The following is a 24,326-nucleotide window of genomic DNA, read 5'->3' on the forward strand; positions in this document are numbered from 1 at the left end:
GGCAAGGATGGAATTCGAACTCGCGGCTTCTCAGGCACACCTGACAAATTAGCTCTCACGTGAATGAACCTCCGGGGGCAGCGTGAAAACGCCCCGCCCGCTCCTTACGCGCGCCCCGCCCCCGGTGCTATTTACGAAAACGACGTGAGCTTGCTCCTCCTTCCTCCCGCCCCTTCTCCATCTCCTCCAATCAGATTATAGATCCACTTCCGGCCCTGGACCGGTTGCCATAACAACAGACTCCCGGCTCTAGGCCCCGGCTGTACTCCAGCTGCCGGCTTCTCCGCCGAGACTCAAATGGCTGAGTTCAAGACCGCTGACCGATCTCGGGAGGAACCGTTGCTCCCCCTGCCCTCGGTGGAGCGATGGAAGAAGTTCCACTGCCAGCCCTTAGAGGATCAGTTGGAATTCTGCGATTTCCGCCCTCGGTAACTGGGGGCTCCCGAGCGCCCCGCGGCGGACGCCTTTCCCGTAGATTTAACCTTGGGCTTTGGGAAGCGCCCGCAGCCGCGGCCTTGACCTTGGCCCGCAAAGCATCCGCGGACGCTTCCATCCTCCCTGGCGCGCGATGCCTTCGCGCCCCTCTGGTCCCCGCCCGCAGCCTCCACCCTCTCCCCCTCCCCCATCCCTGCCCCTCCGGGCGTCTTCGGCTTTGTACGCACCTACTTGCGGAGGTCCCGCCTCGCTTTTCCCAAAGCCAGGGCGGCGAGGTCCCCTCGCGGCTCCCCGATCGCCGAGGCCTGACTTCTGCCCTCCGGTGCTCCGTAACCTTTGGTGTTCTCTCTTGCCCCGACTCCCGACCGAGAACAGCTCCGGGTGGGCCAGAGGCAGAATGAGCCGAGTTCTTGTTGCCCGGGTGCTCCGGGCAGGGGTTAAAAACCTTGTTTGTTGTTACGGAACCTTTTGGCTATCCGGTGAACCTTATGAACTTCGCTGACCAAAGTTTTTTAAGTGAATCAAATAAAATGCGTAGGATTGCAAAGCCAGTTTGGTTGAAATAGAGTTTTATCAACATATTTTAAAAGACAAGTTTACTGACATGAAGAATTCCTGCTCTAGAGAAGGGCTATGAGTCTGTAACTGCTCATTAATGACCTTTTCTGGTTCCAGGAGCAGTTTTTCAATGATGGGAAAAGGAAACTTTGAAAAATATTATTTTATTGACTAAAAAAAATTTTGTTTTTACATCATCTTCATTTCTAACTACATCCCTTCTTTCTACCCTGCTCAGCAAAGCCTTGTAATTGTTTAAAAAAAAGGAAAAATAAAGTAATTCAGCAAGCCAGAACACACATTAATTTCACATGTGCAAAAAGGAGAAAACCCTCTTAATGCAAGGTACTAGAAGATAGAGTGGTATAGTGGGGGAAACAATGACAAACTCCTTAAGTGTTAGCCCTGGAGTCAGGATCAGAAATTAAGAACTGGAAGGAACCTCAGCAGTTATAATTTTACACTTGAGGAAATTTGAATTCCAGAAAGATATTTGCCCAATGGGGCCCTAGTGAAAAGTATTTGGATCCAGATGCTCTGACTTTAAATCCATTTTTTTTTTTTACATCTGGTTTCCAAATTTTGTAGGCTTAAGCAAGTGGTTTAACCTCTCTGGAACTCAATTCTCTCATATATTTAAAAGGTGAGTAGGGTACCATATGATGCCAATATTCTATTCCTGCTCTATCTTTAACAGGCAATAAGAAGCCTGTTTGAAATAGCAGTCTCTCACTTTTTTTTTTTTTTTTTTTTTTTTTTTTTTAACTGAGGCAATTGGGTTTAAGTGATTTGCCCAGGGTCACTCCGGTAGGATGTGTTAAGTATCTGAGGCCAGATCTGAATTCGGATCCTCCTGAATTCAGGGCTGCCCCATCTCTCACTTTCTTCTGAGATACAAGGCCAGTTTAAAACATCCTAAAGAAAGACTGACTAATTCACTGTATAAATATGCCTTTTTAATCTAACATAGACATTTTTCACACATAGAAAAACACTTTTACTGTGGACAAATAAAACTGGGCTCTTAACTAGTTGTAATCCTTGAAGATTCTAGCAACTATCTTTTAAATAGTATGTGGACATTGGCCAAAATACAAATTTGGTAAAATTTCATAATATTAAATACACTTTGGAAAAATCTTACCAGCATACCTCATTAAAAAACAAAACAAACAAAAAATAACTACCAACAAAATCACAGCTTCCTATGGTTACCAAACCTAAATCTCCAAACCAAATCCTATTTATCTATGTAGGTCCACATCCTTATTGATGTAGTAAATTGTGTATGTCACACAATTTAAAAAAAAATTTTTTTCATACACACACTTTTTATTCTCTTTCATGTATTACTCATTTTTCAGAGCATAGTTAATAGAAATAAGGCAATCCTAAACTGATTATTTTTGATAGAAACTTCTATAGGCTAATAGCTTTGGCCACCAGGATGTCTGATTATTCCTTTTTTTTTTATGATCCAATTTTATTTTTTAATTTTTTTAATAATTATAACTTTTTATTGACAGAGCCCATGCCTGGGTAATTTCTTACAACATTATCCCTTGCACTCACTTCTGTTCTGACTTTTCTCCTCCCTCCCTCCACCCCCTCCCCAAGATGACAAGCAGTCCTATACATGTTAAATATGTCACAGTATATCCTAGAAACAATATATGTGTGCAGAACCGAACAGTTCTCTTGTTGCACAGAAAGAATTGTACTTGGATTCAGAAGGTAAAAATAACCCTGGAAGAAGAACCAAAATTCAAACAGTTTACATTCATTTCCCAGTGTTCTTTCTTTGGGTGTAGCTGCTTCTGTCCATCATTGATCAATTGAAACTGAGTTAGATCTTCTCTTTGTCAAAGAAATGCACTTCTATCAGAATACATCCTCATATGAAACTGTATGAGGTATATAATGATCTCCTGGTTCTGCTCATTTCACTTAGCATCAGTTCATGTAAGTCTCTCCAAACCTCTCTGTATTCATCCTGCTGGGCATTTCTTACAGAACAATTATATTCCATAACATTCATATACCACAATTTACCCAACCATTCTCCAATTGATGAGCATCCATTCATTTTCCAGTTTCTAGCCACTATAAAAAGAGCTGCCACAAACATTTAGGCACATACAAGTCCCTTTCTCTTCTTTAGTATCTCTTTGGGGTATAAGCCCAGTAGAAGCACTGCTGGGTCAAAGGGTATGCACAGTTTGATAACTTTTGGGGCATAATTCCAGATTGTTCTCCAGAATGGTTGGATTCTTTCACAACTCCACCAACAATACATCAATGTCCCAATTTTCCGGCAACCCCTCCAGCATTCGTCATTATTTTTTCCTCTCATCTTAGCCAATCTGACAGGTATGTAATGGTATCTCAGAGTTGCCTTAATTTGCATTTCTCTGATCAATAGTGATTTGGAACACCATTTCATATGGGTAGAAATAGTTTCAATTTCTTCATCCAAAAATTATCTGTTCATATCTTTTGACCATTTATCAATTGGAGAATGGCTTGATTTCTTATAAATTAAAGTCAATTCTCTATATATTTTGGAAATGAGGCCTTTATCAGAACCTTTAACTGTAAAAATGTTTTCCCAGTTTGTTGCTTCCCTTCTAATCTTGTTTGCATTAGTTTTGTTTGTACAAAGGCTTTTTAATTTGATGTAATCAAAGTTTTCTATTTTGTGATCAATAATGATCTCTAGTTCTTGTTTGGTCACAAATTCCTTCCTCCTCCACAAGTCTGAGAGGTAAACTATCCTATGTTCCTCTAATTTATATTATAATCTCGTTCTTTATGCCTAAATCATGGACCCTTTTGCTCTTATCTTGGTGTATGGTGTTAAGTGTGGGTCCATGCCTAATTTCTGCCATATTAATTTCCAGTTTTCCCAGCAGTTTTTGTCAAATAATGAATTCTTATCCCAAAAGTTGGGATCTTTGGGTTTGTCAAACACTAGATTATTAAAGAACCTAACCTATTCCACTGATCAACTAATCTATTTCTTAGCCAATACCAAATGGTTTTGGTGACTGCTGCTTTATAATATAGTTTTAGATCTGGTACAGCTAGGTCGTACAGCACCTTCATTTGATTTTTTTTTTTCATTAGTTCCCTTGAAAGTCTTGACCTTTTGTTCTTCCATATGAATTTTGTTGTTATTTTTTTCTAGGTCATTAAAATAGTGTCTTGGGAGTCTGATTGGTATAGCACTAAATAAATAGATTAGTTTAGGGAGTATTGTCATCTTTATTATATTTGCTTGGCCTATCCAAGAGCACTTAATATTTTTCCAATTATTTAAATCTGACTTTATTTGTGTGGAAAGTGTTTTGTAATTTTGCTCATATAATTCCTGATTTTGATAGATAGATTCCCAAATATTTTATGCTATCAACAGTTATTTTGAATGAAATTTCTCTTTGTATCTCTTGCTATTGGATTTTGTTGGTGATGTATAAAAATGCTGAGGATTTATGTGGGTTTATTTTGTTTCCTGCAACTTTGCTAAAATTGTGAATTATTTCTAATAGCTTTTTAGTAGACTCTCTGGGGTTCTCTGAGTATACCATCATATCATCTGCAAAGAGTGATAATTTGGTTTCCTCATTTCCTACTCTAATTCCTTTATTCTTTTTCTCAACTCTTATTGCTGAGGCTAGCGTTTCTAATACAATATTGAATAATAATGGTGATAGTAGGCAACCTTGCTTCACTCCAGACTTTATTGGGAAAGGTTCCAGTTTTTCCCCATTGCACATGATGCTTACTGACGGTTTTAAATATATGCTCCTGACTATTTTAAGGAAAAGTCCATTTATTCCTATACTCTCAACTGTTTTTATTAGGAATGGATGTTGGATTTTATCAAATTTTTTTCTGCATCTATTGAGATGATCATATGGTTTTTGTTAGTTTGGTTATTGTTATAATCAATTATTAATTATTAATCTTACTGGGAATGGTTCCACTTTATCTCCATTACATATGATGCTTACTGATGTAAGCTCCTGACTATTTTAAGGAAAAGTCCATTTATTCCTATACTTTCAAGTGTTTTTATTAGGAATGGATGATGGATTTTATCAAATGCTTTTTCTGCATCTATTGAGATGATCATATGGTTTTTGTTAATTTGGTTATATACTTTATCATATTTAACATATATTGGACCACTTGCTATCTAGGGGAGGGGATGGGGGGAAGGAGGGAAAAAAGTTGGAACAGAATGTTTTGCAAGGGTCAGTGTTGAAAAATTACTTATGCATATGTTTTCTAAATAAAAAGCTATAATAATTTTAAAAAATAAAATAAAAATATGAGTGCTATAACTAACATCTGGTACATAAAGGTTTAGTGTTGAAATTATTTTATTATCTAGGGTACTTTTTATCATAATGTAGTTTTCCTGTTTATCTCTTTTGATTAAATTTAGCTTTAATTTACTCTAAGATCATGATGGCTACCCCAGCTTTTTTGCATCAGATGAAGCATCAAAAAAATTCTACTCCAGCTCTTTATTTTTACTCTTCTAACCAGTCTTCCTAATCCGCACCCCTAAGTATCCTTCTCTTATCCTCTTCCCTCCTTCCTATTTCTTGATTTTACATCCTTCTAAAAATCTCTTTCTTATCCTGTCCCCTTTACCCTCCTATTTCTTTGTAAATTAAGACTGTTATACATATATATTTATAGATATCTATATTTGTCTGTCTGGTTATCTATCTATCTAATTTCTTCTTTAACCCAGTACTGATGAGAATATGATTCTAGTGTTACCAATCTTCTACTCTAAGTTTTTTCATTTATGCCTCATTTGTCTGAAATAATTGCTCCATTTTACCTCTCCCTAGACAATTGCATTTTTTAGTATTATCTCAGCATAATCACCCCTGGGCCCAAGTAGTGATAATATTCTTTTAGATGTTTTCACATATAAAAGTAAACAGTTTGAAATCTCTTATGACTGGTCTTTCATGTTTATCTTATATTTCAAAAGGTTGCACCCAGATCTTCTCTATCGCCATAGTAGCTCACTATTGTCACATTTTTTTGTCTTTTGCTTGCTGATTTTGTTTCAAGTGGCTTATTTCTCGACCTTTAACTTTGAGTTATGAGTTGGACTCTTGACCAGGGTGTCTCAGACTTCAGGTTCTTTGTGCTGTTGTCTCCTGAGTTCTTCAGAACCAATCCAGGGCCTTTTGCCTCCTGCAAGCGCCCCCAGCCGGCAGGGTCTGCTGTAGCCAGGGCCTGGATCGGGGGAGGGCTCTGCCATCTTCCCCTAATCAGCCTCCCAACCCCCTTTTGTCCTGGGACAAAAGTTCCTGAAGCTGAGGCCGCCCCCCCCCCCAGCACAGCTGCCTCCTGGGCTAGTTGTTCATGGATCCCCAGTATCTGACCAGAAAAATTTGCATTTCCATCAGGTTTGACAAAGCCAGGCTGAGGAAGCTGGGTGGGCTCAGGTCTTTCCCAACATCCTCCCAAATTTTCTGAGGCTGGACAACCCCTTCACCTGGACTTTTAATTCATTCTGCCATGTTGTGGAGAAATATGGGAGAGCAAGGTAGTTTACGGCCTTACCCCACCATCTTCCCAGAATCCTTTCTTCAGAAGGATCTCTTCTAAGAGCCAGGGAAGATCTAGGGAGTCCCTAGGTAAGCAAGAAAAGGATTTCAGCAGTTCTCATTATCCCCATGTGGAGTGAGAAAAGTGTCCTTAAAAGTCAAAAGCCCAAGGGAACACTGGTCCGGAGTGAGGATGGGATAATATTAGACTTCTAGAAGGACTGAAATCTAACAGCTAACAATTTTGATATTTGTAATATTTTTTCAGGTTGATTTTGAGGGGTTTAGGGGATGCTTGCATTGAAGTAAAACAGCTGTTGAAGTCTCACATTAAAATTTTTCCCATATCAATTATGGGAGAAATTAAACTTGTTTTACTTTCATATTTTCTAAAAAATATACTCTTAAGAAACAAATATCCATATTTAAAAATTTTTCAGACTATATATATATATGTGCATGTATGTATGTGTCTATATGAATATACATATAATATGTTGTATATATATTTGGCAAGGATTGTTTGTATCAAAGTTTTTTAAAACACATTTTTTCCCTAGCATTAGAAAGGTACTTGTTTATTCTGACTCCCATTTCACATCTTCTTTTTTAAATATATTGATAATAGTATTTGTTTTTGTTTTTAAGACAAGATTTTATTCTAAAGGAAGGGATAGACAAAAGGGGGGAGAGAAGAAGAGGGAGAAAGAAATATAGAAAGAGAGAAACAAAGAGGGAGGGAGGGAGGGTGAGGGACTCAGAGATAGAGACAGAGAGACAGAGACAGAGACAGGGAGACAGAGAAAGAGAGAGAGACAGGAAGGGGGGTAGAGAGACAGAGACAGAGACCCTTGGAACAAGTAGTCAGCAAAACAATTGCCCACATTGGCCTTTTACCAAAATGCCTGGCCTGGCCTGGTCTGGCCTGTCTCTTTGCCCCTTATTTTCATTACTCCCTTGGAATCATGCTTAGTCACTGCTTTGATCCAAGTTGCTGAGACTCAGTTGTACAGTGTTACTGTGGTAATACAATTTCAGGATGGCGGAGTTCAAAGAAAACCAGATTTGGACTCAGAACTTCTACTTTATCTTTTGTGCTTTAGAAAAATTCATTCTCCTTCGTTGGGCATCAGTTTTATCTGTCAAACGAAGTATTGGACCAAAGGATCTTTTTAAATCCATTCATAAACACTTTATAAAGATCATTTTATCAAATGAGATAAACATAACTTGTGAAAAGCATTTAATGACTACAGAGAGGTAGATGACAATTGTTCTTATTACAAGAATGGATGATTGGGGTCATCAGAAAGAAGAGTGTAGTTCAGATTGTTAATCATTTTAAAAAATAAATAGAAAGTTTTTTTTTAAATCATTAATCACAGTTTCTTTTAATGATGCTTTAAATTATGTTTTTATTCAGCAATGTACATGGGCTTAGAGGTTAGGGCTCTAAAAAATCATGCTCTGGAAAAAGCAGAAAATTTCATTTGAATTAAGACTTATCCATTACTACTATTTCCTGTTACTACCAAAATTTAACTGCCATTACTACTGTATTTGCAGATATTTTTCCATCTCTGCTTTCAGCCATATTATCTTTACAATATTTTTAATCATTAAAAATGAATGAGATAGGTTTCTATGTGTTTTAGAAAGCAGCAAAAGTAATGTTATAGTGCACAGAGCGGTGGGTCTGGGAGCCAGGAAGGCCTGAGTTCAAATTCTACCTCAGATACTCACTAGCTGTATGACTCTGGGCAAGTCACTTAACCACTGTCTCCCTTGTGACATGTTTTCCTAAAACAACTGGCTTGTCATTTCTTATCTATTAAATTCCCTTATCTATTAAAATGAGGATATGGATAGTACCTTCCTTCCAGGGGTGTTATAAGGAACAACTGCTTTGAGTGCCTGGCATACAGTGGGCACTGTGTGTTAGTTATTGTTATTACTATGGTATTCTGAAAACTTTCTAAACTTAGCTTGCCTGGCTTAGTTATATATGCATGTACCTTAACAGACTTAATCAAATTTCCCCAAAATTCTATTCATATATGCCATGTTTCAAAAAACTGAAAATATAGAAATTTCCAATTTACTAAATAGATAAAATTGGGGGTGTTTTTATTGCCATGAAGAAACCCTAGATTTGGAGACAGAAGTTCCAGGTTCAAATATGCCTTCTGTTACTAAATCACTGTGAGAACATTAATAATTCATTCAAGCTCACTGGGATTCAGTGTCCACAACCATAAAATGAAGACGTTGGAATTGATGATTGTAACCTTAAATCTATGATCTATAAATAACTATGGGATTCCTTTAATAAGCCCCCTAATGAACATAGATCCATGATAATAATCAATATGGATTCTCCAAGTGAATATTGCAACCCATTCTCATCCTATGCCCATAAATCATTAGCTAGCTAGATAGTACAGTGAATAATAGAATGCCTGGAATCTTTGATAATAAGAAGAGATTATATTGTCCATTTCATACATAGTTGTTGTCTGCTTACTTTCATTTATAGAGAGATTTTTTATCCCTTTTTAAAATCCCATTTATAAATGGATATTTGTGATGCCTTAGTTTGGCTAGTTTCCCACTACTATTTCTACACAGCAGATTCTTCTTCACTTTCACACTCTACCCCTTTAACCCCCCCCCCCAATTTATTTTCTCTTGTCTTCAACAAGCATGCTTTGTAAGTTTCCTGTGTCTGCTAATTCATTTATTTATCTTGATGTCAGCCATCCATCCCTTTAACTAAAAATTCTTTACATATTTGGGTCTCATTTATAGAAATGTCAAACATGAATATGACCCCATTTCTCTTGATGATGATGATCTCTTCTTTCAAAACTAACAGTTAAATTAATATTTATAGTCAGTCTAAAATTGTATCAGGACATACTGCTCACTCTTCTCCCACTCCACAGACATCACTGTGAAAGCAGGAAAAGGCCCACACAGCATCAAGGACCATTTACAAAATATATTTATTTTAAAACATTTTGAGCTCCAATCTGTTTCTCTCCTTCTCTCCCAACCCTGCATTAGAGAAAGCCAACATTTAACACAGATATATCTGTGAAATCACACAATACATACTTTCATATATCGGTTCTTTCTCTGGAAGTGGATAACATCTTCCTCCATAAGTCCTTTGCAGCTGATTTGAATATTCATATTACTCAAACTAGGTTAGTCATTCATAGTTATTCTTCAGTCTTGCTGTTACTGTATACAATGTTCTACTGGTTCTGCTCATTTCACTTGTCATTATTTCATGCAAGTCTTTTTGTGTTTTCTTAAAATCAACCAGCTTGTCATTTTTACAACACAGTAGTATTCTATCAGAATCATATATCACAACTTATTCAGCGATTCCTCAATTGATGGGCATTCTCTCAGTTTCCAGTTCTTTGCCACCACAAAGAGAGCTGCTGTAAATATTTTAGAATATAAAGGTTCTCTATTCTACAAGTTTCCCCTTGGTTTTGGAGAAACAGATCTAAGAATAGCTTTAGTGGGTTAAGGGTATGCACAGTTTTATACCTCTTTGAGCATAATTTCAGATTGCTCTCCAAAGTGGTTGGATCAGTTCACAGTGTATCAGGAAGGTAATAATGCCCTGGTTTTTTTCCGCATCCTTTCCAACACTTGTCCTTTTCCCCTTCTATCATTTTAGGCAATCTGATAGATGGACCAAGGACCATTTTCACCTTTATTTATTTCCCAGATTGCTATCACCAGTTTCTCACTTCACTATCCAAAAACTCCAGTGGCCTATTATCACCTCTGGCATCCAGAGCCCTTTGTAACCTAGCCCGCTCCTGCCTTTCTGGGAGTCTGGCACCTTACTCCCCAGCATATTCTCTTTGATACAGTGAGACCGGCCTCCTGACTGCTCCAGGAACAAGGTACAACATCTCTTAGCTTTCGATCCTCATGCCTCGAATGTTCTCCTCCACTACTGATTTCCCTGGCTTCCTTTTAAGTCTCCATTAGAACCCCAGCTCCTGGAAGAAACCTTCTCCAGCCCTTTTCATTTCAGTGCCTTTTCTCTATTAGTTCCTATTTATCCTGTGTTTAGTTTGACGTGTATGTATGAGATGATATTGTCTTCTCCATTAGATTATAAACTTTATGAGGGCAAAGATTGTTTTTTTCCTCTTTTTTTTTTTATCCTGAATGCGTAGCACGTAGAAGGCACTAAATAAATGTTTATTTAGTTGACTTGAACCTGTTTAAGCCTTCTTCTACTTGCTCAGCATGATCCTTACAAAGTTCTTTCCAGCCTTTGCTTCCAGAGCCTGTGATTAATGGGGATGAGGCCTGGAGAACACCCATCATGCAATAGGGAGACATTGGGCTCTGGCACTGGAAAACATCCCCCTTTCTGGCACATTAAAATTTTATTTGGCCTACACAAAATAGAAGACACCTTTTTTTTAGCAGGCAACATTTTATGTAAAGCAGTGATCACCATACTGACTGAAGCCTTTTTTGTCTTTCTTCCAGGGTGGACCTTTCAGATAATTTGAAAGTAGGCTATTTTTCAACAGATCGTGCTACTCAAACAGACGTCTCTGAAGTTTTTGAATTAAGACAGCTAAGTTATACAACACAAAAACTAGTCAAGGTAATATCTTGATTTTCTTTTAGATTAATCCAATACTTTCAGATCTTTATTATGTTAGCTTGTGTATCTTCTATTGATTTTCTTGAAACACACAGTGTGCTTTTTTTTTTTAATGATATTCAGCAGCTCTTGGCAGCATTAATTAAACCTCAGTGATGGTTATTTCATTAGTGAATATACTTAACCTCCATTAATATTCATTTATATTAACTTGTACGATGAAGTGTCAGTTTTGTTTTTCTCCCTGAAATTTGCTACACATCTGTGGAAATTTATTCAATTATATGTAGGGAGAAAAGGACTGAACCTGAAGCACATTCATATGTGTATGTGTATATATGTGTATATCCATGGGTTATAGTTCTAGAACTGGAAGTAAACACAGAGACCCTGTATACTCTAGCCCCTTCATTTTAAAGATAAGGAAACTGATTCTCAGGGAAGTTCACTGACTTGCTCTCACTCCCCCAACTACATTATATTTAGCTATTTTTGATTTGCTTGTACTTTATCTCTTTAATTTTTTCTTTGTATGATTGTATGTATACTTTCTGTCCTCCCCATTAGAAAAGTTTGAGATTAGGAATTGGTTCATTCTTGTATGTGTACTAGTAGTACTTCACATAATACCTACCACATAGTAGGTGATTAATAAATGCTTGTTGCAATGATTCATTACCTTAGATATACCTATATCTCTATCTTTTAAAAAATTTTAGAAATAAGATCTTGGTTTATTGTTTTGTATTGATTATCTAGACTTAAAAAGTGATGCAGAAAATGTTAATAATGCAAATTAAATGGAGAAATGTGTCATGTATACATCCCTACATTTACCAGAACTCATAGTTAACTTCTATGCCATTAGAGACTATCAATGTTAATGAAACCATAGATCCATGAAAATATCAAAGTATATACTATGTAATATAACAAAATTTAAGTATATATTTTTATATCAAAATACTTGCATATATGTTATATGAAGAAGAGAGAATAACATATTTGTAAATAGAACCCATATGTATAACTAAACCATAATGGTAATTTTTTATCTTGACTTTTATTTATGTTTTTTAACTCAATAGTTGTTTGTTTTTTTCTAATTACATGTAAAGATAGTTTTTTAACATCCATTTTTATAAGATTTTGAGTCCCCAATTTTTTCTTCTTTCTTCCCTTACCACCCCTCCAAAAAGACAGCAATCAATCTGATGTAGGTTATACATGTACAATCTTTTAAAAATATATTTCCATATTAGTCATGTTATGAAAGAAAAATCAGAACTAAAGGGAAAAACATAAAGGTCATTTTAAACAATGAAGGTCCTACTTTCTTGTTGGCCAAATAGTTTATAAAGGATTTCCAGCAAGAAGCAAACATAGTAATTTGTATTCCATTCCTCCTTACTGAAAAGATCATTAAACATCAAGTCAGGAGATCTGATCCTGTGTCTGCTATTTACTAACTCTATGATCTTATACAAGTTACTTAACTTTCCTGGGCCTTAGCTTCCCTGTCTGCAAAATGAAAGAAGGACTTAATCATCTCTAAGATCTCTTTCAGCTCTGTCTCCCATCTGATCCCTTCCCATACAGCAGAATTACTACAATTTTGCACTTTATTTTCCAAATTCCATGAAACATGTTTAACTGAAATTCATCTCAGATCCTTCTTTAAACCCAGCCTTTAAGCTCATAGGCCAATATACTGAGTCTCAGTCCCTCAATCCAAAACTATTCCAATGGGTTCCAGACACTCACTTATTGTTCCTCTCTCTCTCTCTGTCTCTCTCTGTCTCTTTTTTTCTGGTATCCCAATGGGGGAGGTAGAACAAAGTAAAAAAGTTGTTCATCCTCAGTATATCAAGCTCCTGTTGAAGGCTGTTGGGTCAATTCTGTCCTTTAAATCAAAGATCACTTTATCTCTTTAGTTGTCATTGTAAGAGTAAACAGAATTAGATAGGGATCATCTGAAATAAAATCAGGCCGGGATATCTCTCTCTCTCTCTCTCTCTCTCTCTCTCTCTCTCTCTCTCTCTCTCTCTCTCTCTCTCTCTCTCTCTCTCTCCCTCTCCTCTCTCCTCTCCTCTCTCCCCTCTCCCTCTCCCTCTCCTTCCTCTCCCTCTCTCCCCTCTCCCTCTCCCTCTCCCTCTCCCTCTCCCTCTCCCTCCTCTCCCTCTCCCTCTCCCTTCTCCCTCTCCCTCTCCCCCTCTCTCTCTCTCTCTCTCTCTCTCCCTCTCTCTCTCTCTCTCTCTCTCTCTCTCTCTCTCCTCTCCCTCTCCCTCTCCCTCTCCCCTCTCCCTCTCCCTCTCTCCCTCTCTCCCCTCTCCCTCTCCCTCTCCCTCTCCCCTCTCTCCCTCTCCCCTCTCCCCTCTCTCTCTCTCCCTCCCTCCCTCCCTCTCCTCCCCTCCCTCCCCTCCCTCTCTCTCTCTCTCTCTCTCTCTCTCTCTCTCTCTCTCTCTCTCTCCCTCTCCTCTCTCCTCCTCTCCTCTCTCCTCTCTCCTCTCTCCTCTCTCCTCTCTCCTCTCTCTCTCCCCTCTCTCATACAGGACACTGGTATCTTTTTATTGTATATTAAGATTTGCAAAGAGTATTAGAAAATTCAAGAACATCTTGTTGCCAGAAAGCACACCATGAGTGGATGAAGTTGTTAACTACCCACTGGGATTTTATTAGTGCATCAAGAACCCACCTGGCTTTAAATATTTTCCTACTGCTCTGCTGTGATACTCTTCCTTGCCTTGGTGGCCTGAAATTCGTATCATGAAGACCATTCCTTTGGGACAGACAGTGAAGGGAAGATCATAAAAGTCAAACAAGGTGATAGAGAGGAGGTAGAGGGAAGGAGGGGTGGGAGAGGAATATGGGGGAGCAGGGGGGCAGAGTGATGAGAATCACTCTAGCTTGTTGGAATCAATAAGTATTTAGTTTATCAAATGGATTAATTGTATCTTTGGAAGAGAGCCTGCTTGACCCTGTCAGAATGGGATGAAGAACAGTTAAATTTTAATGAAGAAGATGGGAGGCAGTGGGATTAGCACACTGGATGTCAAGAGAGAAAGGAAAGAGAGAAGACCTGAGGGTCAAGGGCAAGCCTGTCAGATGGAGTTAGGAGATGGGGTTTGTGTTCAGGTTAACCACTGACTAGCTGTATGACTTGCCTAGTCTCCCTGAACATGGGCCTCTTTTTCATCTGTAAAATGGAAAAAGGGCTGTACTATTTTCACTCAATAATTGGGCTGTTGGGTGATATATGAGAACAGTTTCTATAAAGAACTCTGTAATAGTCAAGCACCGTCTTCATAGGAAGTGCCATGCAATTATGGCCTACTGGCATTTATTTGCCTTTGTAATTTGGAGTAATTAACCTCTGAGCCTTAGTTTCTTCTTCTGTAAAACGAAAGCATTGAACTATATAATCTCTAAGGTCTCTGTCAGGTCTCAATCTGTGATCTTATGATTTAATAATTGCATCATTATGAGAAACAGGGAAGGAGGCAAATATTTCTTAGGATGGGGAAAGTCATTTAACCTCTGATTGCCTTAGTCTCCTCACCTGTAAAATGAAGATCATGCTTGTTGTGAGTTTATCATGCAATACTTAAAAATGCTTTGAAAACCTTAAAGTACTATATAAATGCTAGCTATTATTGTTGTTGTTATACAATTATATTGCTCAGCCTAGGAACTTGGGATGAGGGAACTACGTGGCAAATACCTAGTTAGTGAATATTCCTCTTTTCTAGAAATATTCCTCTCTACATCTGATAATGCATATTTTAATTTTTTTTAGCTTACTGATGTTCTTCAGCAAGATTTTAAATACCTCAAATTATACCTTGAGATGCAGTTTAAGGACCAGCTGAAAGAAGAATCCATGAAACTCTACCAAAAACTACAAATGATTATTCAAGAAGTAGTAAATCTTCATGAAAAGGTACAATTCTGATCAGTCTCTATTCTGTTGATCTAGTCTTGTTGATTATTTTTTTAGTGCTATTATGAATTAATCAAATAAAGGCAACAGATTGATTTGCATATATGAAGCCCCAACTCTGAACTTTAAGGGGTCCTCCCATGATTGGAATAGAATCAGAGAGAATGATGATGACTGTACTTTTTTGAGAAACTTTCCAAAATTCTGGCATCATGAGAGTCTCTTATCTAGAACAAAGAGAAGGCAGAACTTGAAATTAACTGCCATGTTGAATTGGAATAAGATTATTGATCATTTTATTTTTAATACAATTATAATTATGAATAGAAAGCAGGTTTAACTTTTGATCATCCAGGAGCTGCTAATCCATTTGAGTTATTCAGACTTCTGTCTTCCCTCTATTCCTCTTGCTGAACTTTTTGCAATATATGGTGCCTCTACCAGAAAGGACAGGGGCAAAGAGATGATTTGAAATTCAGATGGATCTTTATTACTTTTCCAGCAGCTCTGCCAGGAGGTTCAGGGAAGATAGTTTAAACTATTGCCTAGAAGAAATTTTAGAATTACCTTTTTAAGCCATATAATCCCTGTTTTTCTTGTTTTCTTGAATTATATATAATCAAGAATTGAATATATTAGGAAAAATATCTTAGTAGTTGAGGTTAGGATATGCTAATAATTTCATTTACTTTTGAATTGTAGAATGAAGACACAATGAGAAAAAGCTTCTATAAGCAGTTATGTGATGCCATTGCTTCTATCAAAGGGACCTATTCGGTAGGTTTTGTAGTGATAGAATGTTTCTGGTAGGATTCCATTTCAATTATATTGCCTAAATTCTAGGGCCTGGTCTTTTACTTCCAAATCTGCCATCTTAAAATTCACTCAGCAGCAATCAGGTTTTGATAATTAACTTAATTTATTGATTTATAGTGCCAGCTACATCTGCCAGTGGTCATGTAAATGTGTGTCTGCTATCCAAATTGCCCCTTTTCTTTTATAAAGATTCATGGGAAGCTAAATTGGTAATTATAATTATAATATAAGTAGTTAACATTTATATAGAGTTGACTATGTTTCAGGCACTTGTGCTAAACATTTGAATACTTATTATTTCATTTTATTCTCACAACAATCCTGAGAGGTAGGTGCTATTATTAGCCCCATTTGACAGATGAGAAAACTGAGGCTAAAATTGAGGGTAAGTGACTTGCCTAAGGTCACATAGCTAGTAAGTGACTGAAGATGGATTTGATTCCAGTTCTTCTGGACTCTAGACCCTGCATTTTACCCACTGCACCTCCCAGCTGGCCATAATCAGAAGGTTCTTTCTTGAACATAGGGTCAAAGAGTTTTGAGTTCATGAATTTTTAAATTATTCAGACCTCTGTCTTCCCCCTATTCCTCTTGCTGAACATTTTGCTCTGTATGATGTCTTTACCAGGGGCAAAGAGATTATTTGAAATAGGATCAAAGAAATTAAATGATTGTGAGGGATATTTAATAGCTAATGTTTACACTTTAAGATTTACAAAGCCCTTTACAAATGTTATCCCATTTGATCCTTACAACAACCCTATAAGATAGGTGACATTATTATCTCCATTTATTATCTCATTCTCAAATGGAAAAAAAAAAACAGGCTGAGAGAAACAGGTAACACAGGAAGTAAGTAAAAGAGGCAGGCTTTGAACTCAACTCTCAAGTCCAGGATACTATTGGATGACCCACCAGGTGCATTTGGATAGTTCATTTAGACCATGACAGAACAGGAGAGGCAGGATGGCACTCTTATTGAATGGAGAGCTGGCAAAGGTTCAGAAAGAGCTGGGGTTAAGCCCTGCCTCTGATATTTTATGTTCAGGAGGCTTCCTTGGCAAATTTACATGAGCTTCCAAGGATCTTATCAGGTCTCTAAGACTCTAGGTTCTCAAGGAGAGAGGGAAATGTCCTCCAGGAACTCCCTTTCTCATTGAAATCCCAGACCCCATATCTCTCCCTAAACTAGAGCATGATATTCCTGCACTGCTCCTTTCTGTTATACATGATCTCTTTCTCCCTTGGTCAGGACTGGTCGATTCTTGTGCTCTGGCTCCTTTTGTCCTTTTCTTTGTGTCCAGCCTTACAATGTTTTCTTTTGTCATTTCAACCTAGTCTCAGAGCACAGTCCCCCAACATGACAGATTCACTGGTTATGTGCTTGCCTGCTTTCTTCTTCATAAGGTGGTCAATGATTTCAATCTCAATTAAGTAGCTATTTCTTTTTTAAAAATAGATTTTATTTTTCCAAATACATTCAAAGAGTTTTCAACATTCACTTTTGCAAAACCTTGTGCTCCAGCTTTTTCCCTTCCTTCCTCTTCTCCTCTTCCCAAGACAACAAGCAATCTGACATAGGTTCATTTTATCCTCACAACGATCCTGAAAGGTAGGTGCTATTATTAGCCCTGTTTCACAGATGAGGAAACTGAGACAAAAATTGAGATTAAGTGACTTGCCTAAGGTGAATAGCTAGTAAGTAACTGAAGATGGATTTGAATTTAGTCCTTCTAAACATATTTTTGTATTCATCATGATGTGCAAGAAAAATCACATCAGAAGGGGAAAAACCACAAGAAAGAAAAAAGAAACAAGCAAATGTATAATAATAATAACAATAACAACGACAAAAGGTGCAAATGATATTCTTTGATCCACATTCAGTCTCCATAGTTCTCTCTCTGGATTTGAATGTCATTTTCCATCCCAAGTCTATTGGAATTGCCTTAAATCACCTCATTGTTGAAAAGATCCAAGTCCATCACCGTTGTTCATCGTATAATCTTGTAGTTACAGTGTATAGTGTTTTCTTGGTTCTGCTCACCTTAGGAAGCTGTTTCTAAAATATATTGTAGAATGAGTTATTCTATTTTACTTTTTAAGTTGGTTTATTTTTATCAGCAGATGATGTATGAATCCTTCTTAATTTCAGCTACAGAAAGCTTTATCCTTTTTCCCATGCTCTGTTCTATTTCTTTGGGTCACAGATACCTTTATGATACCATGACTCTAAGGCAGTTAGTGATTATCAGCATGGTAATACTGCATCTTACATTTAGTAGGTGTTAAATTAATCAATATTTGTGCAGCCTGAATTGTGCAGCAGTGGAAAGATTTAGATTTGGAGTGGAAGAACCCTCCAATTCAAGTCTTATCGAGGTGGCAAGGGGCAAAGGGCTTAAATCTTTAAACTCCTGTTTCTTCACCTATAAAATGAGAGGGGGGCTCTACATAAAAGCTTTATAATCTGTGGCTTGTGACTTCATTCACATAACTGAATGTGAGGGTCACAGAATTATGATTATCAGTAAATATTTGATTTGTATACCTATTTTATATATCTACATATAAAATTTCACTTAGAAATTTCTCCGGCAAAAGTGGTTAAAAGTGGAAAAAGTTTAAGAAGCCCTGTACTAGATGATCTCTAAAGTTTTTTTCCTGTCTCATTTTAATTCTTATGAATTAACACTTTTATACTAAGGTAGACCTGTGTTTGGTGAGCTGAAATACTTAGTATAAGTAAAGGTACCACTCCAGGCTCCTTTATCATTATATCATTGATTTGAAATGATTAGTATAAGTATAGCACCCCCTCTGGAGCCATTCACCAACTTCCACTTCTGCTGCTAGGTTTGGTCCCTAGAGCATGGCAATTGCTTCAGCCCTTAAGGATTGGGGGTTATTTTTAAAGTAATGAGCCCCCATCAAGTGTGCTCCCCACTGATGATCATATAACCCGCAGAAATAAATTATATTTTAAAAAAAGATACTAAGCAGGTCCAGCAAGAACAGATGTTACAAAAACACTCCCTTTCCCTATGTCGGTGACATATGCTCCCCCAAGTCTATACAGAGCAGAGACCAGAAAGTGGGCTCAAGCTCAGAGAGGAAAGCGCAAGTTGTAAGAGCTCTCTGCTCCTGGAAGTCCTTCCCCCCCCTCCACAGAGTCCATTGACATTCTCTCTGCTGGGCCCTGAGGACGGAGTTAGTGTTCTTGAGATCCCTGGAGCAACTTCTTTCAGCAAGATAGTTTGTCTTCCATGTGTCTCTGTACCCCCAGTGCAGACCCTGCCGTCAGCTACCACTATTCAGAGGCATTCCTACAAACTCTGCTTGGAAACTCAAAATCATTTGGCTTTTCATTATCTGGCCTAGAGGGGTTTGGAGGAGGAGGGTAGACTCCATAGCCTCTCTGCCCCCATTTCTTTTTCCTCCCTGCCCCTAATATGAGCAAAGAATCTGCCTCCTCAAGCACTCCTGAAACCTAACTCACTTCCGATTGGAATGCCTTCTTTGGAATACATCAGCCCAAATTGTCTCATTCTCCCAGGTAATCCAGATGGCTCAAAAGCCCTTTTCTCCTCCCACATTTGTTCTTTTCCCTACTCTATCTTGGACTGACTGATCAGTTCAGGAAAAGATACCTAGATCTGGTTGATAGCTCTGATAGCAATTGGCCAGAAGCCAATTCTGAGGGCCTCCCTTTCCCAGATGATATTTTTTATGAAGGTGAATTAGACTATCTATGTTTCATTCTTACCTGGCCCTTGGCCTTTGAAGGGGCATTGCCTCAGATGAAGAGAGATCCGCAAAAGATCTTAATCTAGCAGAGCCAAGTCTGCATCCTGAGCCACTGGACTTGATTTTCTGGACTCTAATGAGGCCAGAGGAGATGAGGCTGATGACTTTGCTCAGCTCTGCCTCCCTTAGGCCCCATTCGCTCGAAAGTCAAACCATAGCCCTCATGATACCATCGGTCCTATTCAAGAACAAAGGACAAACACTAACTTTAATTGACTCACTGATTCATCAGAGGTGTCTAAGACCCTGGGGCATCTGTGAGCAGAGCTTTGCTCCGAGTCAGGAAGACCTGAATTCAAATTCTGACTCAGTTGCATGCTAGCTGTGTGACCCTGAGCAAATCAGGTGTCCTGTGGCTGCCTTAGGATCATCAACTATAAAGTGGGATTAATAACAACTACTATTAGCTGTGTGACTCACAAAAAGAGGTTTATGACTGTTTTGTTAGATTAACCAGCCTAAATCTAATTGTCACCTTTTCAATTCTTTTGCCGATCAGTTAGCACTACTGCATCCAGTTAGCACAAGAAAAATCTTTTTTTTTTTGATTTTGTCTTGTTTTTTCCAAGCACCCTCACACTTTCTCTTTTGAATGGGAAGGAAGTCACCCAGGGTTTCCCTATATTTAGCTAGGAAAGGGAATTCTTCCCTCATCCATCCTCAGCTACTAGGATACAGAACACCCATGTAAATTGTTTTGAAGTCATAAGAAAACTTAAAGAGCTCAGCTGTTGCACCTTTTCCCTGACCATGGACAATGTTCCTTTATCTTTCTGGGCAACAGTTTCCTTGTCTAAAAAATAAGAGGGATTGAGTATTTGGCCTGGGAGATCCCTTTCAGCTTTAAATCCATGACTCTACAACCTCCTGCTGCTACATTTATTCCCTGGCAGAAGTGAAGTAGTAATTATGTGTTGCAGTGTAGAGATTTGAGTTTTGTATTGTGGAAACCTTGTCACCCAAGTAGCATCCAAGCAAGTACATTTTGTGCTACCAACTTCTGAATTTTTCTTTCTTGGTCAATTTCTAGCTTCCATTTCTTCTGATATCCTGGACTCAAATGATTTTCCATGACCGTTTTCTAATCTGGATTTAATTCCATGGATTTTTAAAATTATATTGATGGTTTTATGATATTGAAGGATTACATATTTCTCATAATATTTAGGTTACGGTTACAGGTTAAGGGGAAGGTCCTCTCTCTTAAATTAAAAGCCTGAGATTGTTCGGGGGCAGAGGCTTCCTCCCTCCTCTCTCCTATCTGTTTGATCATCCTATGTCTGGTTTTTCTGTCTTGTCATTAGAGCACCAATGATAATCGCCACCATATGACAATGTTAGGATCGTGAAGGTGTTAAACTTTCTGCCTGATTAACTAGTTAATTCTATTTTAATCTGAGATTATCCTTCTCAGTTTACTAATATTCAATATCCACAGTAAGAGTATTCTTAGGGATTACTATAAGGATCTGATTTTTTCAAGTTTAATATCTGACAAATTAGCAAATGTAATGAGATTTGAGGCGAAGGAGAGGGACTGTTATTTCCTCTGGGAAATTCCAAAACACTTTTTCTATCCTCAGCTACCCATCTTTTGAAAAAATATTTTCTTTCTTAGCATTATGAATTTGATAAGTATCAACAAATATTCTTGTACAAAGAATAGCAGAAAAGGATTATATATGCTATCTTGAATCTGTAGGTTGTAGTTAACAGCTATCAAGCAGGACTTCTTAAAAATCTGTATTAAAGTTAATCCAATTGGCCACCTTTTAAGCATCAATTTCATCCCAATGATGCTATAAAGGCATAACAATCTCTAAAAAAAAAATCAGACCAGAACCAAAAGGTACAGAGGGCACTCCTGGTGGATGTAAACAAGCTGCCACATATTACCAGGGTGTTATAAAAATAAAATGCATGTGGGGCTGTAGATGGAGTGCTACACTGGAGATGGGGTGGGAGTAAGCAGTAGTGGGGAGAGATCAGACTTAGGCTCTGCTATCTTATACCTGTGTGTCCCTGAAAAATTAACCAATCTGGGCTTCCCTTTTCTCATTTATAAAATAAGAGGACTAGACTAGACTTCTTGAGCTCCTTTCAATCAGGTTGCATCTATGATCTCATTATAGTAATTATTAGCATATATAACTGTTTTAGGTTTGCAAAACACATTATATACATTGGATCTCATTTGAACTACCCAATAGTTCTCTAAGGGAAGTACTACTTGTATTATTATTATCCCTTTTTACAAAGGAAACTGAGGCAGAGAGAAGGACCCAGGTGGGTTGTTCACACGACTGCTATGGGTTAGAGCTGTATTTTTTTTTTATTTAATAGCCTTTTATTTACAGGATATATACATGGGTAACTTTACAGCATTAACAATTGCCAAACCACTTGTTCCAATTTTTCACCTCTTACCCCCCCCCCTCCTAAATGGCAGGATGACCAGTAGATGTTAAATATATTAAAATATAACTTAGATACACAATAAGTATACATGACCAAAACATTATTTGCTGTACAAAAAGAATCAGACTCTGAATTATTGTACAATTAGCTTGTGAAGGAAATCAAAGATGCAGGTGTGCATAAATATAGGGATTGGGAATTCAATGTAATGGTTTTTAGTCATCTCCCAGAGTTCTTTTTCTGGGTATAGCTAGTTCAGTTCATTACTGCTCCATTAGAAATGATTTGGTTGATCTCGTTGCTGAGGATGGCCTGATCCATCAGAACTGGTCATCATCTAGTATTGTTGTTGAAGTATAATGATTTCCTGGTCCTGCTCATTTCACTCAGCATCAGTTCGTGTAAGTCTCTCAGGCCTTTCTGAAATCATCCTGTTGGTCATTTCTTACAGAACAGTAATATTCCATAGTTTTCATATACCACAATTTATTCAGCATTCCAACTGATGGACATCCATTCAGTTTCCAGTTTACCATACAAAAAGGGCTGCCACAAACATTCGTACATACAGGTCCTTTCCCTTCTTTATAATCTCTTTGGGATATAATCCCAGTAGTAACACTTTGGATCAAAGGGTATGCACAGTTTGATAACTTTTTGAGCACTAGTTCAAACTCTCTCAAAATGGTTGGATTCGTTCACAACTCCACCAACAATGCATCAATGTCCCAGTTTTCCCATATCCTCAACAATCATCATTATTTTTCCTGTCATCTTAGCCAATCTGACAGGTGTGTATGTAGGTATCTTAGAGTTGTCTTAATTTGCATTTCTCTGATTAATAATGACTTGGAGCATCTTTTCATATGACTAGAAATAGTTTCAATTTCTTCATCTGAGAATTGTCTGTTCATATCCTTTGACCATTTTCAATTAGAGAATGGCTTGATTTTTTATAAATTAGAGTTAATTCTCTATATATTTGGAAATGAGGCCTTTATCAGAACCTTTGACTGTAAAAATATTTTCCCAGTTTATTGCTTCCCTTCTAATCTTGTCTGCATTAGTTTGTTTGTACAAAAACTTTTCAGTTTGGTATAATTGAAATTTTCCATTTTGTGATCATTACTGATCTCTAGTTCTGCTTTGGTCATAAAAACCTTCCCTTCCACAGGTCTGAGAGGTAAACTATCCTATGTTCTCTAATTTATTAATAATTCATTCTTTATGCCTAGGTCATGAACCATTTTGACCTTATCTTGGTGTCTGGCGTTAGTATGGATCAATGCCTAGTTTCTGCCATATTAGTTTCCAATTTTCTACAATTTTTATCAAACAGTAAGTTCTTATCCCAAAGCTGGGATCTTTGGGTTTGTCAAAGACTAGGTTGCTATATTTGTTGACTGTTTTATCCTTGAACCTAATCTATTCCACTGATCAACTAATCTATTCCTTAGCCAATACCAAATAGTTTTGGTAACTGCTGCTCTATAATATAGTTTTAGATCTGGTACAGCTAAGCACCATCATTTGATTTTTTTCATTAATTCCTTGAAATTCTTGACCTTTTGTTTTTCCATATGAACTTTGTTGTTATTTTTTCTAGGTCATTAAAATAGTTTTTGGGAGTCTGATTGGTATAGCGCTAAATAAATAGATTAGTTTAGTAATATTGTCATCTTTATTATATTTACTGCCCTATCAAGAGCATTTAATATTTTCCAATTGGTTAGATCAGACTTAATTTGTGTGAAAGTGGTCTGTAATTTTGCTCATAAAGTTTCTGATTTTCTCTTGGCAGATAGATTCTAAATATTTTATATTATCAGTAGTTACTTTAAATGGAATTCTCTTTGTAACTCTGACTGTTGGATTTTGTTAGTGATATATAAGAATGCTGAAGACTTATGTGGGTTTATTTTATAACCAGCAACTTTGCTAAAGTTGTGGATTATTTCTAATAACTTTTAGCAGGAATCTCTGGGTTCTCTAAGTATACCATCATGTCATCGGCAAAGAGTGATAATTTGGCTTCTCATTGCCTATTCTTATTCCTTTAATCTCTTCTCAGCTCTTATTCTATAGCTAGTGTTTCTAATACAATATTAAATAGTAACGGTGA

General features: G+C 37.5%; 1 protein-coding gene across 2 annotated transcripts in view; it reads left to right on the top strand.

The window, feature by feature from the left end:
- The first annotated feature begins 201 nt into the window (after positions 1 to 201).
- The window catches only part of C5H10orf67 (chromosome 5 C10orf67 homolog), a 113,516-nt gene continuing 89,391 nt past the window's right edge, over positions 202 to 24,326 (top strand). The window contains exons 1-4 of one of the 2 annotated variants that reach the window (XM_031939866.1): positions 202 to 428; positions 11,103 to 11,223; positions 15,020 to 15,163; positions 15,866 to 15,940. In XM_031939866.1, coding sequence (XP_031795726.1) covers positions 298 to 428; positions 11,103 to 11,223; positions 15,020 to 15,163; positions 15,866 to 15,940 — 471 coding nt within the window. In that variant the 5' untranslated portion in view covers positions 202 to 297. Of the gene's footprint in view, positions 429 to 10,266; positions 10,502 to 11,102; positions 11,224 to 15,019; positions 15,164 to 15,865; positions 15,941 to 24,326 lie in introns of those variants that run through there. The other variant, XM_031939865.1, reaches the window with a different exon arrangement.

Source organism: Sarcophilus harrisii, chromosome 5, assembly GCF_902635505.1.
Source record: "Sarcophilus harrisii chromosome 5, mSarHar1.11, whole genome shotgun sequence".
Lineage (NCBI taxonomy): Eukaryota > Metazoa > Chordata > Mammalia > Dasyuromorphia > Dasyuridae > Sarcophilus > Sarcophilus harrisii.